The following is an 18,808-nucleotide window of genomic DNA, read 5'->3' as shown; positions in this document are numbered from 1 at the left end:
CATTTTTTTTTCCTATATATTTTGTATGGAGACACATAATTGTCATTATTAGTTCTTCAGTGTTTGTAAGTGATCGTGAAAGTAAAGTGAAAGTTTGTAAGTGAAAGAAGATGAAGCATTCAGTAAACTCGAAAAAAATAAATATCATTCAGGATATTGTAATTCAGGTAGGTTTTTTTTATTATTTATTTGTTTAATATTTTTTACAATATTAGAAGACAACACAATTCAGACAGGTCTTTTGGTTTTTTGCTAAATGTTTTTTATTTTTAATATTTAACATATACATTTTTTTTTTTAATTTTGTATATTCATAAATGTTGAAATGTTTATAAGTCTGTATTTTGTTTGACAGCCCGCCATGCCGAAAATGAGGAAACTGGCCGATTTAACGGCCGAGGAATTGGATGAAATAAAATCCATTCGGCAAGAAGCGTCCACTTCCAAGGCCATAGAATTAAGGGAAGAGCCTTCAGAGACGCCCTCCCAGCTGTCCATTGCACTGGACGAGTCATGCGTTTCTTTAACGCCCTCATTATTTGAGGGTTTGGAAACGCAAGGCAAAAATATGGGTATACTTCGTCAAGTCTGTGGCGTGACGAAGGAACAAGAAGAAGGGCAGCAGGAGGAGGAGCAGCAAACGGAGCAGCAACAACAACAGCGAGAAGAGCAGGAGCAGCAGGAAGAGGAGGAACAGGCTTGCCGAACACCGCCATTGATACTTCGAACGGAGGAGGAGAGCGAGGAAGAGTTCCAGGCACCATCCACGGCGTCGGAGCTGCTGTCGTCCTTCCGTTGGAAGTGTCGGGCGGCGGAACAAATTCAAAAGGTGCGCCGTAGTGACCTGTTACGCAAAAAGGCCAAATATGAAAAAGACGTAAAAAGATATTTCAACAAAGTTTGCGAATTTCAGAGACTATTGGCAGAACGAAAAACGCAACTCGCGGAAGTGAACAAACAACTAATCCAGTGTGAAAGTAGTGCGAAAGGGGTGAAAGAATTGATGAACAAAATAAATTTAGTGTAGTAATAGCAGGTAGTAGTAGTAGTAGTTGTTGTTGTTGTAGTGATAAGTATGTATATAGTAGTAGTATAAAATTTTGCTTTGTAGAATTAAGTGTGTGTAGGCCAGTAGTTTAGATAATTAGATGTTTGTAGCAGTAATATAGATATTGGTAGTAGTAGTAGTAGTTGTAATAGTAGTGCTCGTAGTAGTAGTCGTAGTATTATATTATTAATAAATCATATGAATATCCCATTTCGCTTTTTTTTTTTTTTTTTTTTTTTTTAAGTCCTGCATGTTAGGCTTATTCGAATCCTCTTTAGATGGTCTTTTTTTCGACCTGAAAAAAGTTTTACGTAGCGACCTCGAAAAAACTAAAAATGGCTCCTGTATCAAGGTTGACGTGGACAGAATCGATTTTTTTGAGCAAACTTATCCGTTCGTTCCAGAAGAAGGTTTTGATGTATACAACCGATACCCTATCTCTTACCGTTTGGGCACTAGAAACTTTTGCCCTTTTCTAACTCAATTTCAACTTTTTTCGAAATTTTTTTTGCTCAACGTGTGTCTTAATTCTTTTAGCTTTTTTCCGTTCCCTTGTACCGACATGCTACCTCTTACCCCTTTGGAGCTATAAGGTTTTTTCGTTATTACTACTAAACGGTAGATGAAAATACTTTTTTTGCTACGTAGACCTATAGACCGTTTATTCGGAAATATTTTGATACAAAAATATATTTTTTAAGTTTTACCGTTTGGGCGCCACAAACTTTTGCCCTTTTCACAGTCATGTCAAAAGTTAGCGAAAAACCGTTGACGGCTGTCGATATTATTTGTTTTTGTCAATCTTTTTTGCCCTATACACGAACCTCCTATCTCTTACCATTTTCGAGTAACAAAAATTTTTTCTATTTAAACGGTAGATACACCTATGAGTCATAATCATTTTTACACACGATTAGATAGTACTTCATGAATATGCATTTGTTTTTGTGGAAAAACAAACTTTTCAAAATTTGAATTTTTTTTTTGAGATTTTTTTTGTTTCAATTTTTCTTTGGATTCTTTGAATTTTTTTAATTTTTTTTTTCACCAAAACTTCTAATTTACTTTCCTACTGCTCAAGGAAAGCTTTTTTTCGAATTTTGACAACCTTTTTTGACAAAAATTGTTGCGCCCCAAACTCAAATTTTCACATATTTAATTATATGGACCTATCGATTATTCATCCGAAAATAATTTGACACAAAAAACAAATTTTTAACTAATTCCGTCTGGTCACCACAAACTTTTGCCCTTTTCTCCGAAATGCTAAACTCAAACTAAAAACCGTCAAGATAGGTGCATGTGTTTCGTCTTTTAGAAACTTTTTTGTTCTTTGCACGAACCTCCTATCTCTTACCGTTTTCGAGTTAAACATTTTTTTTATATTTAAACAATTATTACACCCCTTACCCTCATTTATTTTTACACAAATTGTGTCATTAGTTTATAGAGATGCGTTTTTTTTTTTTTGTAAACAAACTTTCTGCTTTTTGGCACCCTGAAGCGATAATTCCTTATTTTTAAATATTTCCGAATACGTCCCTGTCTAATGAGAAAATAACGTGTGGTTCCGAAGGAATCTGCTGATGCGAAAGAATATTGTTATAATGACGGACGACGACGCGTTTCGGTTTACAAATTTTAAGGTGAAAATATTCGTAATTATATCGGAAAATAAGTGGTTTTGTTGCTTTGTTTTGGACACTAAATGGTGGTTTTTGTGATATGTGTGTATATGCATGTTTTCGAGAAAGAACGGATAATTTTACTGTCTGTTTTCGACGATGTAAGTGACATTTTTTAATTTTAAACAACACACTCTCGCCTTCCGACATTTGATATTTTATTCTAATAATTACGGACGTGTTTCGCATCATTATTTTTACGTTAGATTGATCCGTAATTATTTGTAATGTACAAGATTCCGAGTGCAAATAAGCTTAAATCAACAGAAACTTGCTTCGGACAGCTGAAATTTTATTTTAAATTATTACGGGCGTGGTTAGGTTTATTATTTGTCGTTTGGGTAAAAGTTTATGTAGTCTGGGCCTATTTTCGACCCAAAACAAATAATTTTTTTGTCTGTTATGAATAACCTAAGTAACCATTTATTTATTACGAAAATAAACGGAATTTTGTCGGAAGAAACACGGCTTTTATTCGTGACGGTTAATCGCAATTAAATAATTTTATATGGGACTGGTGAAAATAACACACCAAACGATATAAACAATATTTATTACAATATAATAATATAATTTGAATTATTCCAATTTTCGAAGAAGTTATTTAACTGATTTTCTTTGTTGAATAATTTTCAATTGTGAATCTAACTTTTCGATTGTTTCTCTAAATTTTCGCTTCTTCTCCATCATTTTTTCGATTAACGGTTTTATTTGTATTTCGAAACGTTCCACATTCATTTGAAATCTTCTAACATCATATAACCAAGTATTAATTCGGTTTTCTTTATCATTTATTAAGAAAATAACAGGTATATTATCGAAGCACACACGTCTTTTATTCATGACGATTCACCATAAAATAATATTTTGTACGAGGATGGTGAAATAAAACACAGTAAGTGATTAATTATAATTTATTAAAATCATTAATTCTACAGCTTAAGATTATTAAGTCCTTTTCTTATTTCATACAACTTAATTGCTTCTTTTATGGAACGAATACGTTCCAAATGTAAATCTAATCTCCGATGCAAAGTTTTAACGATATTTAGATTATATTTCTTATTTTTCATTATCTTCATCCTTCAATGAATTCTATGTTGACGGTTTGACCGATCGGTCCTTTGTTGACGAAATGCAACTTCCAGCCGTTAGCAATTTTTCTGTTCAGATCGTCGATTACTGAATCGTCGAATTTTTCAGTAAAGCGCTCGGGTAGTATTGTCCTGCAATCTTCCAGTTGTACAAATATTTTGTCCCCGTATTTTGTAGGATTTTTACTAAAACTTTTAATTAAAAACTTTTTGTTTTCTTCTAAAGTTTTTGCACTCACAAAAGCTTGTAATTGTGATTCTTTATTCAAACCAGAAATAAAAGACGACATTTTAAATTTACAATCTGTTCAACAATTGAAGGCACAATACTAAATAAATCACTGACAAGTAAATCGACGTTTATATAACCGCAAAAGAGATGGTGGGGTATTACTCGAGCCTGCTCGAGATAGGAAGGGGATCGCTGCGTCAGCTTAACCGAGCAAAAACAAGGTCAACGCACATGTCAGCCACCTGCAGCCACAAAGAGTCAATGAACGCCCAGGTCAATTGTCGACCAAAAAGATCAATGACCGCTCGATCAAAAGTTGTGGGGCTCCTAGCTCGGGTTGACCTCATTTGACCTGAGCCAGGAGCCCCACTATATAACTACTCTGGCTTCGTAGATACAAGAAAATTGTTAAAATTCTTCAGAAACGTCACTTTTGAAGTGTTTTCTTGTACTTTTAAGCCACTCAGATACCCTACGGGCTCGGAAAGGGCAACGAAACCATCAAATTTTAGCTAGAAACTGTATTTTTGTCGATTTTTATTGAATTTGAACTATATTTCAAAGTTTTTTGATGGTTCTGAGCCACCAAACACACTTAAAGCATGCAGAATCGTCTCAGAATAGGAAAAGGAGATGTTTAGGTCAATTTTGTGCATTCTGGCGTTCGTAGATACAAGAAAATTGTTAAAATTCTTCAGAAACGTCACTTTTGAAGTGTTTTCTTGTACTTTTAAGCCACTCAGATACCCAACGGGCTCGGAAAGTGCAACGAAACCATCAAATTTTAGCTAGAAACTGTATTTTTGTCGATTTTGATTGAATTTGAACTATATTTCAACGTTTTTTGATGGTTCTGAGCCACCAAACACACTTAAAGCATGCACAATCGTCTCAGAATAGGGAAAGGAAACGTTTTGGGTCAATTTTATGCATTCTGGAATTCGTAGATACAAGAAAATTGTTAAAATTCTTCAGAAACGTCACTTTTGAAGTGTTTTCTTGTACTTTTATGCCACTCAGATACCCTACGGGCTCGGAAAGAGCAACGTAACCATCAAATTTTAGCAAGAAACTATATTTTTGTCGATTTTTATTGAATTTGAACTATATTTCAACGTTTTTTGATGGTCCTGAGCCACCAAACACACTTAAAGCATGCAGAATCGTCTCAGAATAGGAAAAGGAGACGTTTAGGTCAATTTTATGCATTCTGGCGTTCGTAGATACAAGAAAATTGTTAAAATTCTTCAGAAACGTCACTTTTCAAGTGTTTTCTTGTACTTTTAAGTCACTCAGATACCCTACGGGCTCGGAAAGTGCAACGAAACCATCAAATTTTAGCTAGAAACTGTATTTTTGTCGATTTTTATAGAATTTGAACTATATTTCAAAGTTTTTTGATGGTTCTGAGCCACCAAACACACTTAAAGCATACCGAATCGTCTCAGAATAGGAAAAGGAGATGTTTAGGTCAATTTTATGCATTCTGGCGTTCGTAGATACAAGAAAATTGTTAAAATTCTTCAGAAACGTCACTTTTGAAGTGTTTTCTTGTACTTTTAAGCCACTCAGGTACCCATACGGGCTCAGAAAGAGCAACGAAACCAACAAATTTTAGGTAGAAACTGTATTTTTGTCGATTTTTATTGAATTTGAATTATATTTCAACGTTTTTTGATGGTTCTGAGCCACCAAACACACTTAAAGCATGCAGAATCGTCTCAGAATAGGAAAAGGAGACGTTTAGGTCAATTTTATGCATTCTGGCGTTCGTAGATACAAGAAAATTGTTAAAATTCTTTGTAAACGTCACTTTTAAAGTGTTTTCTTGTACTTTTAAGCCACTCAGATACCCTACGGGCTCCGAAAGAGCAACGAAACCATCAAATTTTAGCTAGAAACTGTATTTTTGTCGATTTTTATCGAATTTGAACTATATTTCAACGTTTTTTTATGGTTCTGAGCCACCAAACACACTTAAAGCATGCAGAATCGTTTCAGAATAGGAAAAGCAGACGTTTAGGTCAATTTTATGCATTCTGGCGTTCGTAGATACAAGAAAATTGTTAAAATTCTTCAGAAACGTCAATTTTGAAGTGTTTTCTTGTACTTTTAAGCTACTCAGATACCCAACGGGCTCGGAAAGAGCAACGAAACCATCAAATTTTAGCTAGAAACTGTATTTTTGTCGATTTTTATTGAATTTGAACTATATTTCAAGGTTTTTTGATGGTTCTAAGCCACCAAACACACTTAAAGCATGCAGAATCGTCTCAGAATAGGAAAAGGAGACGTTTAGGTCAATTTTATGCATTCTGGCGTTCGTAGATACAAGAAAATTGTTAAAATTCTTCAGAAACGTCACTTTTGAAGTGCTTTCTTGTACTTTTAAGCGACTCAGATACCCTACGGGCTCGGAAAGAACAACGAAACCATCAAATTTTAGCTAGAAACTGTATTTTTGTCGATTTTTATTGAATTTGAACTATATTTCAACGTTTTATGATGGTTCTGACCCACCAAACACACTTAAAGCATGCAGAATCGTCTCAGAATAGGAAAAGGAGACGTTTAGATCAATTTTATGCATTCTGGCGTTCGTAGATACAAGAAAATTGTTAAAATTCTTCAGAAACGTCACCTTTCAAGTGTTTTCTTGTACTTTTAAGTCACTCAGATACCCTACGGGCTCAGAAAGTGCAACGAAACCATCAAATTTTAGCTAGAAACTGTATTTTTGTCGATTTTTATAGAATTTGAACTATATTTCAAAGTTTTTTGATGGTTCTGAGCCACCAAACACACTTAAAGCATGCAGAATCGTCTCAGAATAGGAAAATGAGACGTTTAGGTCAATTTTATGCATTCTGGCATTCGTAGATACAAGAAAATTGTTAAAATTCTTCGAGAAACATCACTTTTGAAGTGCTTTCTTGTACTTTTAAGCCACTCAGATGCCCTACGGGCCCGGAAAGAGCAACGAAACCATCAAATATTGCGTGAAACTGTATTTTTGTCGATTTTTATTGAATTTGAACCATATTTCAACGTTTTTTGATGGTTCTGAGCCACCAAACACGCTTAAAGCATGCAGAATCGTCTCAGAATAGGAAAAGGAGACGTTTAGGTCAATTTTATGCATTCTGGCGTTCGTAGATACAAGAAAATTGTTAAAATTCTTCAGAAACGTCACTTTTGAAGTGTTTTCTTGTACTTTTAAGCCACTCAGGTACCCATACGGGCTCAGAAAGAGCAACGAAACCATCAAATTTTAGCTAGAAAATATTTTTGTCGATTTTTATTGAATTTGAACTATATTTCAACGTTTTTTGATGGTTCTGAGCCACCAAACACACTTAAAGCATGCAGAATCGTCTCAGAATAGGAAAAGGAGACGTTTAGGTCAATTTTATGCATTCTGGCGTTCGTAGATACAAGAAAATTGTTAAAATTCTTCAGAAACGTCACTTTTGAAGTGTTTTCTTGTACTTTTAAGCCACTCAGATACCCAAGGGGCTCGGAAAGAGCAACGAAACCATCAAATTTTAGCCAGAAACTGTATTTTTGTCGATTTTTATTGAATTTGAGCTATATTTCAACGTTTTTTGGTGGTTCTGAGCCACCAAACACACTTAAAGCATGCAGAATTGTCTCAGAATAGGAAAAGGAGACGATTAGGTCAATTTTATGCATTCTGGCTTTCGTGGATACAAGAAAATTGTTAAAATTCTTCAGAAACGTCATTTTTGAAGTGTTTTCTTGTACTTTTAAGCCACTCAGATACCCTACGGGCTCGAAAAGAGCAACGAAACCAACAAATTTTAGATAGAAACTGTATTTTTGTCGATTTTAATGAATTTGAACTATATTTCAACGTTTTTTGATGGTTCTGAGCCACCTAACACACTTAAAGCATGCAGAATCGTCTCAGAATAGGAAAAGGAGACGTTTAGGTCAATTTTATGCATTCTGGCGTTCGTAGATGCAAGAAAATTGGTAAAATTCTTCAGAAACGTCACTTTTGAAGTGCTTTCTTGTACTTTTAAGCGACTCAGATACCCTACGGACTCGGAAAGTGCAACGAAACCATCAAATTTTAGCTAGAAACTGTATTTTAGTCGATTTTTATTGAATTTGAACTATATTTCAACGTTTTTTGATGGTTCTGAGCCACCAAACACACTTAAAGCATGCAGAATCGTCTCAGAATAGGAAAAGGAGACGTTTAGGTCAAATTTATTTATTCTGGCGTTCGTAGATACAAGAAAATTGTTAAAATTCGTCAGAAACGTCACTTTTGAAGTGTTTTCTTGTACTTTTAAGCCACTCAGATACCCTACGGGCTCGGAAATAGCAACGAAACCATCAAATTTTAGCTAGCAACTGTATTTTTTTTTATTTTTATTGAATTTGAACTATATTTCAACGGTTTTTGATGGTTCTGAGCCACCAAACACACTTAAAGCATGTAGAATCGTCTCAGAATAGGAAAAGGAGACGTTTGGGTAAATTTTATGCATTCTAGCGTTCGTAGATACAAGAAAATTGTTAAAATTCTTCAGAAACGTCACTTTTGAAGTGTTTTCTTGTACTTTTATGCCACTCAGATACCCTACGGGCTCGGAAAGAGCAACGTAACCATCAAATTTTAGCAAGAAACTATATTTTTGTCGATTTTTATTGAATTTGAACTATATTTCAACGTTTTTTGATGGTTCTGAGCCACCAAACACACTTAAAGCATGCAGAATCGTCTCAGAATAGGAAAAGGAGACGTTTAGGTCAATTTTATGCATTCTGGCGTTCGCAGATACAAGAAAATTGTTAAAATTCTTCAGAAACGTCACTTTTCAAGTGTTTTCTTGTACTTTTAAGTCACTCAGATACCCTACGGGCTCGGAAAGTGCAACGAAACCATCAAATTTTAGCTAGAAACTGTATTTTTGTCGATTTTTATAGAATTTGAACTATATTTCAAAGTTTTTTGATGGTTCTGAACCACCAAACACACTTAAAGCATACCGAATCGTTTCAGAATAGGAAATGGAGACGTTTAGATCAATTTTATGCATTCTGGCGTTCGTAGATACAAGAAAATTGTTAAAATTTTTCAGAAACGTCACTTTTGAAGTGTTTTCTTGTACTTTTAAGCCACTCAGATACCCAAGGGGCTCGGAAAGAGCAACGAAACCATCAAATTTTAGCCAGAAACTGTATTTTTGTCGATTTTTATTGAATTTGAGCTATATTTCAACGTTTTTTGGTGGTTCTGAGCCACCAAACACACTTAAAGCATGCAGAATTGTCTCAGAATAGGAAAAGGAGACGATTAGGTCAATTTTATGCATTCTGGCTTTCGTGGATACAAGAAAATTGTTAAAATTCTTCAGAAACGTCATTTTTGAAGTGTTTTCTTGTAATTTTAAGCCACTCAGATAACCTGCGGGCTCGGAAAGAGCAACGAAACCATAAAATTTTAGCTAGAAACTGTATTTTTGTCGATTTGAGCTATATTTCAAAGTTTTTTGATGGTTTTGAGCCACCAAACACACTTAAAGCATGCAGAATCGTCTCAGAATAGGAAAAGGAGACGTTTAGGTCAATTTTATGCATTCTGGCGTTCGTAGATACAAGAAAATTGTTAAAATTCTTTGTAAACGTCACTTTTAAAGTGTTTTCTTGTACTTTTAAGCCACTCAGATACCCTACGGGCTCCGAAAGAGCAACGAAACCATCAAATTTTAGCTAGAAACTGTATTTTTGTCGATTTTTATCGAATTTGAACTATATTTCAACGTTTTTTTATGGTTCTGAGCCACCAAACACACTTAAAGCATGCAGAATCGTTTCAGAATAGGAAAAGGAGACGTTTAGGTCAATTTTATGCATTCTGGCGTTCACAGATACAAGAAAATTGTTAAAATTCTTCAGAAACGTTACTTTTGAAGTGTTTTCTTGTGCTTTTAAGCCACTCAGATACCCTACGGGCTCGGAAAGAGCAACGAAACCATCAAATTTTAGCTAGAAACTGTATTTTTGTCGATTTTTTTTTATTTGAACTAAATTTCAACGTTTTTTGATGGTTCTGAGCCACCAAACACACTTAAAGCATGCAGAATCGTCTCAGAATAGGAATAGGAGACGTTTAGGTCAATTTTATGCATTCTGGCGTACGTAGATACATGAAAATTGTTAAAATTCTTCAGAAACGTCACTTTTGAAGTGTTTTCTTGTACTTTTAAGCCACTCAGATACCCAAGGGGCTCGGAAAGAGCAACGAAACCATCAAATTTTAGCTAGAAACTGTATTTTTGTCGATTTTTATAGAATTTGAACTATATTTCAAAGTTTTTTGATGGTTCTGAGCCACCAAACACACTTAAAGCATTCCGAATCGTCTCAGAATAGGAAAAGGAGATGTTTAGGTCAATTTTATGCATTCTGGCGTTCGTAGATACAAGAAAATTGTTAAAATTCTTCAGAAACGTCACTTTTGAAGTGTTTTCTTGTACTTTTAAGCCACTCAGATACCCAACGGGCTCGGAAAGAGCAACGAAACCATCAAATTTTAGCTAGAAACTGTGTTTTTGCCGATTTTTATTGAATTTGAACTATATTTCTACGTTTTTTGATGGTTCTGAGCCACCAAACACACTTAAAGCATGCAGAATCGTCGCAGAATAGGAAAATGGGACGTTTAGGTCAATTTTATGCATTCTGGCATTCGTAGATACAAGAAAATTGTTAAAATTCTTCAGAAACGTCACTTTTGAAGTGTTTTCTTGTACTTTTATGCCACTCAGATACCCTACGGGCTCGGAAAGAGCAACGAAACCATCAAATTTTAGCTAGAAACTGTATTTTTGTCGATTTTTATAGATTTGAACTATATTTCAAAGTTTTTTGATGGTTCTGAGCCACCAAACACACTTAAGGCATGCAGAATCGTCTCAGAATAGGAAAAGGAAATGTTTAGGTCAATTTTATGCATTCTGGCGTTCGTAGATACAAGAAAATTGTTAAAATTCTTTGTAAACGTCACTTTTAAAGTGTTTTCTTGTACTTTTAAGCCACTCAGATACCCTACGGGCTCCGAAAGAGCAACGAAACCATCAAATTTTAGCTAGAAACTGTATTTTTGTCGATTTTTATCGAATTTGAACTATATTTCAACGTTTTTTTATGGTTCTGAGCCACCAAACACACTTAAAGCATGCAGAATCGTTTCAGAATAGGAAAAGGAGACGTTTAGGTCAATTTTATGCATTCTGGCGTTCACAGATACAAGAAAATTGTTAAAATTCTTCAGAAACGTTACTTTTGAAGTGTTTTCTTGTGCTTTTAAGCCACTCAGATACCCTACGGGCTCGGAAAGAGCAACGAAACCATCAAATTTTAGCTAGAAACTGTATTTTTGTCGATTTTTTTTTTATTTGAACTAAATTTCAACGTTTTTTGATGGTTCTGAGCCACCAAACACACTTAAAGCATGCAGAATCGTCTCAGAATAGGAATAGGAGACGTTTAGGTCAATTTTATGCATTCTGGCGTACGTAGATACATGAAAATTGTTAAAATTCTTCAGAAACGTCACTTTTGAAGTGTTTTCTTGTACTTTTAAGCCACTCAGATACCCAAGGGGCTCGGAAAGAGCAACGAAACCATCAAATTTTAGCTAGAAACTGTATTTTTGTCGATTTTTATAGAATTTGAACTATATTTCAAAGTTTTTTGATGGTTCTGAGCCACCAAACACACTTAAAGCATACCGAATCGTCTCAGAATAGGAAAAGGAGATGTTTAGGTCAATTTTATGCATTCTGGCGTTCGTAGATACAAGAAAATTGTTAAAATTCTTCAGAAACGTCACTTTTGAAGTGTTTTCTTGTACTTTTAAGCCACTCAGATACCCAACGGGCTCGGAAAGAGCAACGAAACCATCAAATTTTAGCTAGAAACTGTGTTTTTGCCGATTTTTATTGAATTTGAACTATATTTCTACGTTTTTTGATGGTTCTGAGCCACCAAACACACTTAAAGCATGCAGAATCGTCTCAGAATAGGAAAATGGGACGTTTAGGTCAATTTTATGCATTCTGGCATTCGTAGATACAAGAAAATTGTTAAAATTCTTCAGAAACGTCACTTTTGAAGTGTTTTCTTGTACTTTTATGCCACTCAGATACCCTACGGGCTCGGAAAGAGCAACGAAACCATCAAATTTTAGCTAGAAACTGTATTTTTGTCGATTTTTATTGAATTTGAACTATATTTCAACGTTTTTTTGATGGTTCTGAGCCACCAAACACACTTAAGGCATGCAGAATCGTCTCAGAATAGGAAAAGGAAATGTTTAGGTCAATTTTATGCATTCTGGCGTTCGTAGATACAAGAAAATTGTTAAAATTCTTTGTAAACGTCACTTTTAAAGTGTTTTCTTGTACTTTTAAGCCACTCAGATACCCAACGGGCTCCGAAAGAGCAACGAAACCATCAAATTTTAGCTAGAAACTGTATTTTTGTCGATTTTTATCGAATTTGAACTATATTTCAACGTTTTTTTATGGTTCTGAGCCACCAAACACACTTAAAGCATGCAGAATCGTTTCAGAATAGGAAAAGGAGACGTTTAGGTCAATTTTATGCATTCTGGCGTTCGTAGATACAAGAAAATTGTTAAAATTCTTCAGAAACGTCACTTTTGAAGTGTTTTCTTGTACTTTTAAGCCACTCAGATACCCAAGGGGCTCGGAAAGAGCAACGAAACCATCAAATTTTAGCCAGAAACTGTATTTTTGTCGATTTTTATTGAATTTGAGCTATATTTCAACGTTTTTTGGTGGTTCTGAGCCACCAAACACACTTAAAGCATGCAGAATTGTCTCAGAATAGGAAAAGGAGACGATTAGGTCAATTTTATGCATTCTGGCTTTCGTGGATACAAGAAAATTGTTAAAATTCTTCAGAAACGTCATTTTTGAAGTGTTTTCTTGTACTTTTAAGCCACTCAGATACCCTACGGGCTCGAAAAGAGCAACGAAACCAACAAATTTTAGATAGAAACTGTATTTTTGTCGATTCTTATTGAATTTGAACTATATTTCAAAGTTTTTTGATGGTTCTGAGCCACCTAACACACTTAAAGCATGCAGAATCGTCTCAGAATAGGAAAAGGAGACGTTTAGGTCAATTTTATGCATTCTGGCGTTCGTAGATACAAGAAAATTGTTAAAATTCTTCAGAAACGACACTTTTGAAGTGCTTTCTTGTACTTTTAAGCGACTCAGATACCCTACGGGCTCGGAAAGTGCAACGAAACGATCAAATTTTAGCTAGAAACTGTATTTTAGAAGATTTTTATTGAATTTGAACAATATTTCAACGTTTTTTGATGGTTCTGAGCCACCAAACACACTTAAAGCATGCAGAATCGTCTCAGAATAGGAAAAGGAGACGTTTAGGTCAAATTTATGTATTCTGGCGTTCGTAGATACAAGAAAATTGTTAAAATTCGTCAGAAACGTCACTTTTGAAGTGTTTTCTTGTACTTTTAAGCCACTCAGATACCCTACGGGCTCGGAAAGAGCAACGAAACCATCAAATTTTAGCTAGAAACTGTATTTTTTTTTATTTTTATTGAATTTGAACTATATTTCAACGGTTTTTGATGGTTCTGAGCCACCAAACACACTTAAAGCATGTAGAATCGTCTCAGAATAGGAAAAGGAGACGTTTGGGTAAATTTTTTGCATTCTAGCGTTCGTAGATACAAGAAAATTGTTAAAATTCTTCAGAAACGTCACTTTAGAAGTGTTTTCTTGTACTTTTAAGCCACTCAGATACCCGACGGGCTCGGAAAGAGCAACGAAACCATCAAATTTTAGCTATAAACTGTATTTTTGTCGATTTTGATTGAATTTGAACTATATTTCAACGTTTTTTGATGGTTCTGAGCCACCAAACACACTTAAAGCATGCAGAATCGTCTCAGAATAGGGAAAGGAAACGTTTTGGGTCAATTTTATGCATTCTGGCATTCGTAGATACAAGAAAATTGTTAAAATTCTTCAGAAACGTCACTTTTGAAGTGTTTTCTTGTACTTTTATGCCACTCAGATACCCAACGGGCTCGGAAAGAGCAACGACACCATCAAATTTTAGCTAGAAACTGTATTTTTGTCGATTTTTATTGAATTCGAACTATATTTCTACGTTTTTTGATTGTTCTGAGCCACCAAACACACTTAAAGCATGCAGAATCGTCTCAGAATAGGAAAAAGAGACGTTTAGATCAATTTTATGCATTCTGGCGTTCGTAGATACAAGAAAATTGTTAAAATTCTTCAGAAACGTCACTTTTGAAGTGTTTTCTTGTACTTTTAAGCCACTCAGATACTCAACGGGCTCGGAAAGAGCAACGAAACCATTAAATTTTAGCTAGAAACTGTATTTTTGTCGATTTTTATTGAATTTGAACTATATTTCAACGTTTTTTGAAGGTTCTGAGCCACCAAACACACTTAAAGCATGCAGAATCGTCTCAGAAAAGGAAAAGGAGACGTTTAGGTCAATTTTGTGCATTCTGGCGTTCGTAGATACAAGAGAATTGTCAAAATTCTTCAGAAACATCACTCTTGAAGTGTTTTCTTGTACTTTTAAGCCAATCAGATACCCTACGGGCCCGGAAAGAGCAACGAAACCATCAAATTTTAGCTAGAAACTGTATTTTTGTCGATTTTTATTGAATTTGAACTATATTTCAACATTTTTTTATGGTTCTGAGCCACGAAACACACTTAAAGCATGCAGAATCGTCTCAGATTAAGAAAGGGAGACGTTCAGGTCAATTTTGTGCATTCTGGCGTTCGTAGATACAAGAAAATTGTTAAAATTCTTCAGAAACGTCACTTTTGAAGTGTTTTCTTGTACTTTTAAGCGACTCAGATACCCTACGGGCTCGGAAAGTGCAACGAAACGATCAAATTTTAGCTAGAAACTGTATTTTAGAAGATTTTTATTGAATTTGAACTATATTTCAACGTTTTTTGATGGTTCTGAGCCACCAAACACACTTAAAGCATGCAGAATCGTCTCAGAATAGGAAAAGGAGACGTTTAGGTCAATTTTATGCATTCTGGCGTTCGTAGCTACAAGAAAATTGTTAAAATTCTTCAGAAACTTCACTTTTGAAGTGTTTACTTGTACTTTTAAGCCACTCAGATAACCTACGGGCTCGGAAAGAGCGACGAAACCATCAAATTTTAGCTAGAAGCTGTATTTTTGTCGATTTTTATTGAATTTGAACTATGCTTCAAAGTTTTTTGATAGTTCTGAGCCACCAAACACACTTAAAGCATCCAGAATCGTCTCAGAATAGGAAAAGGAGACGTTTAGGTCAATTTTATGCATTCTGGCATTCGTAGATACAAGAAAATTGTTTAAATTTTTCAGAAACGTCACTTTTGAAGTGTTTTCTTGTACTTTTAAGCCACTCAGATACCCTACGGGCTCGGAAAGAGCAACGAAACCATCAAATTTTAGCTAGAAACTGTATTTTTTTTTATTTTTATTGAATTTGAACTATATTTCAACGGTTTTTGATGGTTCTGAGCCACCAAACACACTTAAAGCATGTAGAATCGTCTCAGAATAGGAAAAGGAGACGTTTGGGTAAATTTTATGCATTCTAGCGTTCGTAGATACAAGAAAATTGTTAAAATTCTTCAGAAACGTCACTTTAGAAGTGTTTTCTTGTACTTTTAAGCCACTCAGATACCCGACGGGCTCGGAAAGAGCAACGAAACCATCAAATTTTAGCTATAAACTGTATTTTTGTCGATTTTGATTGAATTTGAACTATATTTCAACGTTTTTTGATGGTTCTGAGCCACCAAACACACTTAAAGCATGCAGAATCGTCTCAGAATAGGGAAAGGAAACGTTTTGGGTCAATTTTATGCATTCTGGCATTCGTAGATACAAGAAAAGTGTTAAAATTCTTCAGAAACGTCACTTTTGAAGTGTTTTCTTGTACTTTTATGCCACTCAGATACCCAACGGGCTCGGAAAGAGCAACGACACCATCAAATTTTAGCTAGAAACTGTATTTTTGTCGATTTTTATTGAATTCGAACTATATTTCTACGTTTTTTGATAGTTCTGAGCCACCAAACACACTTAAAGCATGCAGAATCGTCTCAGAATAGGAAAAAGAGACGTTTAGATCAATTTTATGCATTCTGGCGTTCGTAGATACAAGAAAATTGTTAAAATTCTTCAGAAACGTCACTTTTGAAGTGTTTTCTTGTACTTTTAAGCCACTCAGATACTCAACGGGCTCGGAAAGAGCAACGAAACCATTAAATTTTAGCTAGAAACTGTATTTTTGTCGATTTTTATTGAATTTGAACTATATTTCAACGTTTTTTGAAGGTTCTGAGCCACCAAACACACTTAAAGCATGCAGAATCGTCTCAGAAAAGGAAAAGGAGACGTTTAGGTCAATTTTGTGCATTCTGGCGTTCGTAGATACAAGAGAATTGTCAAAATTCTTCAGAAACATCACTCTTGAAGTGTTTTCTTGTACTTTTAAGCCAATCAGATACCCAACGGGCCCGGAAAGAGCAACGAAACCATCAAATTTTAGCTAGAAACTGTATTTTTGCCGATTTTTATTGAATTTGAACTATATTTCAACATTTTTTTATGGTTCTGAGCCACGAAACACACTTAAAGCATGCAGAATCGTCTCAGATTAAGAAAGGGAGACGTTCAGGTCAATTTTGTGCATTCTGGCGTTCGTAGATACAAGAAAATTGTTAAAATTCTTCAGAAACGTCACTTTTGAAGTGTTTTCTTGTACTTTTAAGCGACTCAGATACCCAACGGGCTCGGAAAGTGCAACGAAACGATCAAATTTTAGCTAGAAACTGTATTTTAGAAGATTTTTATTGAATTTGAACTATATTTCAACGTTTTTTGATGGTTCTGAGCCACCAAACACACTTAAAGCATGCAGAATCGTCTCAGAATAGGAAAAGGAGACGTTTAGGTCAATTTTATGCATTCTGGCGTTCGTAGCTACAAGAAAATTGTTAAAATTCTTCAGAAACGTCACTTTTGAAGTGTTTACTTGTACTTGTAAGCCACTCAGATAACCTACGGGCTCGGAAAGTGCGACGAAACCATCAAATTTTAGCTAGAAGCTGTATTTTTGTCGATTTTTATTGAATTTGAACTATGCTTCAAAGTTTTTTGATAGTTCTGAGCCACCAAACACACTTAAAGCATCCAGAATCGTCTCAGAATAGGAAAAGGAGACGTTTAGGTCAATTTTATGCATTCTGGCATTCGTAGATACAAGAAAATTGTTTAAATTCTTCAGAAACGTCACTTTTGAAGTGTTTTCTTGTACTTTTAAGCCACTCAGATACCCTACGGGCTCGGAAAGAGCAACGAAACCATCAAATTTTAGCTAGAAACTGTATTTTTGTCGATTTTTATTGATTTTGAACTATTTTTCAAAGTTTTTTGATGGTTCTGAGCCACCAAACACACTTAAGGCATGCAGAATCGTCTCGGAATAGGAAAAGGAAATGTTTAGGTCAATTTTATGCATTCTGGCGTTCGTAGATACAAGAAAATTGTTAAAATTCTTTGTAAACGTCACTTTTAAAGTGTTTTCTTGTACTTTTAAGCCACTCAGATACCCAACGGGCTCCGAAAGAGCAACGAAACCATCAAATTTTAGCTAGAAACTGTATTTTTGTCGATTTTTATCGAATTTGAACTATATTTCAACGTTTTTTTATGGTTCTGAGCCACCAAACACACTTAAAGCATGCAGAATCGTTTCAGAATAGGAAAAGGAGACGTTTAGGTCAATTTTATGCATTCTGGCGTTCGTAGATACAAGAAAGTTGTTAAAATTCTTCAGAAACGTCACTTTTGAAGTGTTTTCTTGTACTTTTAAGCCACTCAGATACCCAAGGGGCTCGGAAAGAGCAACGAAACCATCAAATTTTAGCCAGAAACTGTATTTTTGTCGATTTTTATTGAATTTGAGCTATATTTCAACGTTTTTTGGTGGTTCTGAGCCACCAAACACACTTAAAGCATGCAGAATTGTCTCAGAATAGGAAAAGGAGACGATTAGGTCAATTTTATGCATTCTGGCTTTCGTGGATACAAGAAAATTGTTAAAATTCTTCAGAAACGTCATTTTTGAAGTGTTTTCTTGTACTTTTAAGCCACTCAGATACCCTACGGGCTCGAAAAGAGCAACGAAACCAACAAATTTTAGATAGAAACTGTATTTTTGTCGATTCTTATTGAATTTGAACTATATTTCAAAGTTTTTTGATGTTTCTGAGCCACCTAACACACTTAAAGCATGCAGAATCGTCTCAGAATAGGAAAAGGAGACGTTTAGGTCAATTTTATGCATTCTGGCGTTCGTAGATACAAGAAAATTGTTAAAATTCTTCAGAAACGACACTTTTGAAGTGCTTTCTTGTACTTTTAAGCGACTCAGATACCCTACGGGCTCGGAAAGTGCAACGAAACGATCAAATTTTAGCTAGAAACTGTATTTTAGAAGATTTTTATTGAATTTGAACCATATTTCAACGTTTTTTGATGGTTCTGAGCCACCAAACACACTTAAAGCATGCAGAATCGTCTCAGAATAGGAAAAGGAGACGTTTAGGTCAATTTTATGCATTCTGGCATTCGTAGATACAAGAAAATT

At 34.9% G+C, this 18,808-nt stretch overlaps 1 protein-coding gene across 1 annotated transcript; it reads left to right on the top strand.

The window, feature by feature from the left end:
• The first annotated feature begins 361 nt into the window (after window positions 1-361).
• On the top strand, window positions 362-1,027 carry LOC135146497 (histone H3.v1-like). Its single transcript, XM_064078633.1, has one exon. It carries the CDS (start codon window positions 362-364, stop codon window positions 1,025-1,027), a length of 666 nt encoding a protein of 221 aa, XP_063934703.1.
• The last annotated feature ends 17,781 nt before the right edge of the window (window positions 1,028-18,808 follow it).

Source organism: Zophobas morio, unplaced genomic scaffold (genome assembly GCF_036711695.1).
Source record: "Zophobas morio isolate AGI-343-1 ecotype UQ-CSIRO unplaced genomic scaffold, CSIRO_AGI_Zmor_V1 ptg000235l, whole genome shotgun sequence".
NCBI classification, from domain to species: domain Eukaryota; kingdom Metazoa; phylum Arthropoda; class Insecta; order Coleoptera; family Tenebrionidae; genus Zophobas; species Zophobas morio.
Note: the sequence above shows the minus strand (reverse complement) of the source record. Positions and strands in the feature narration are given on the sequence as shown.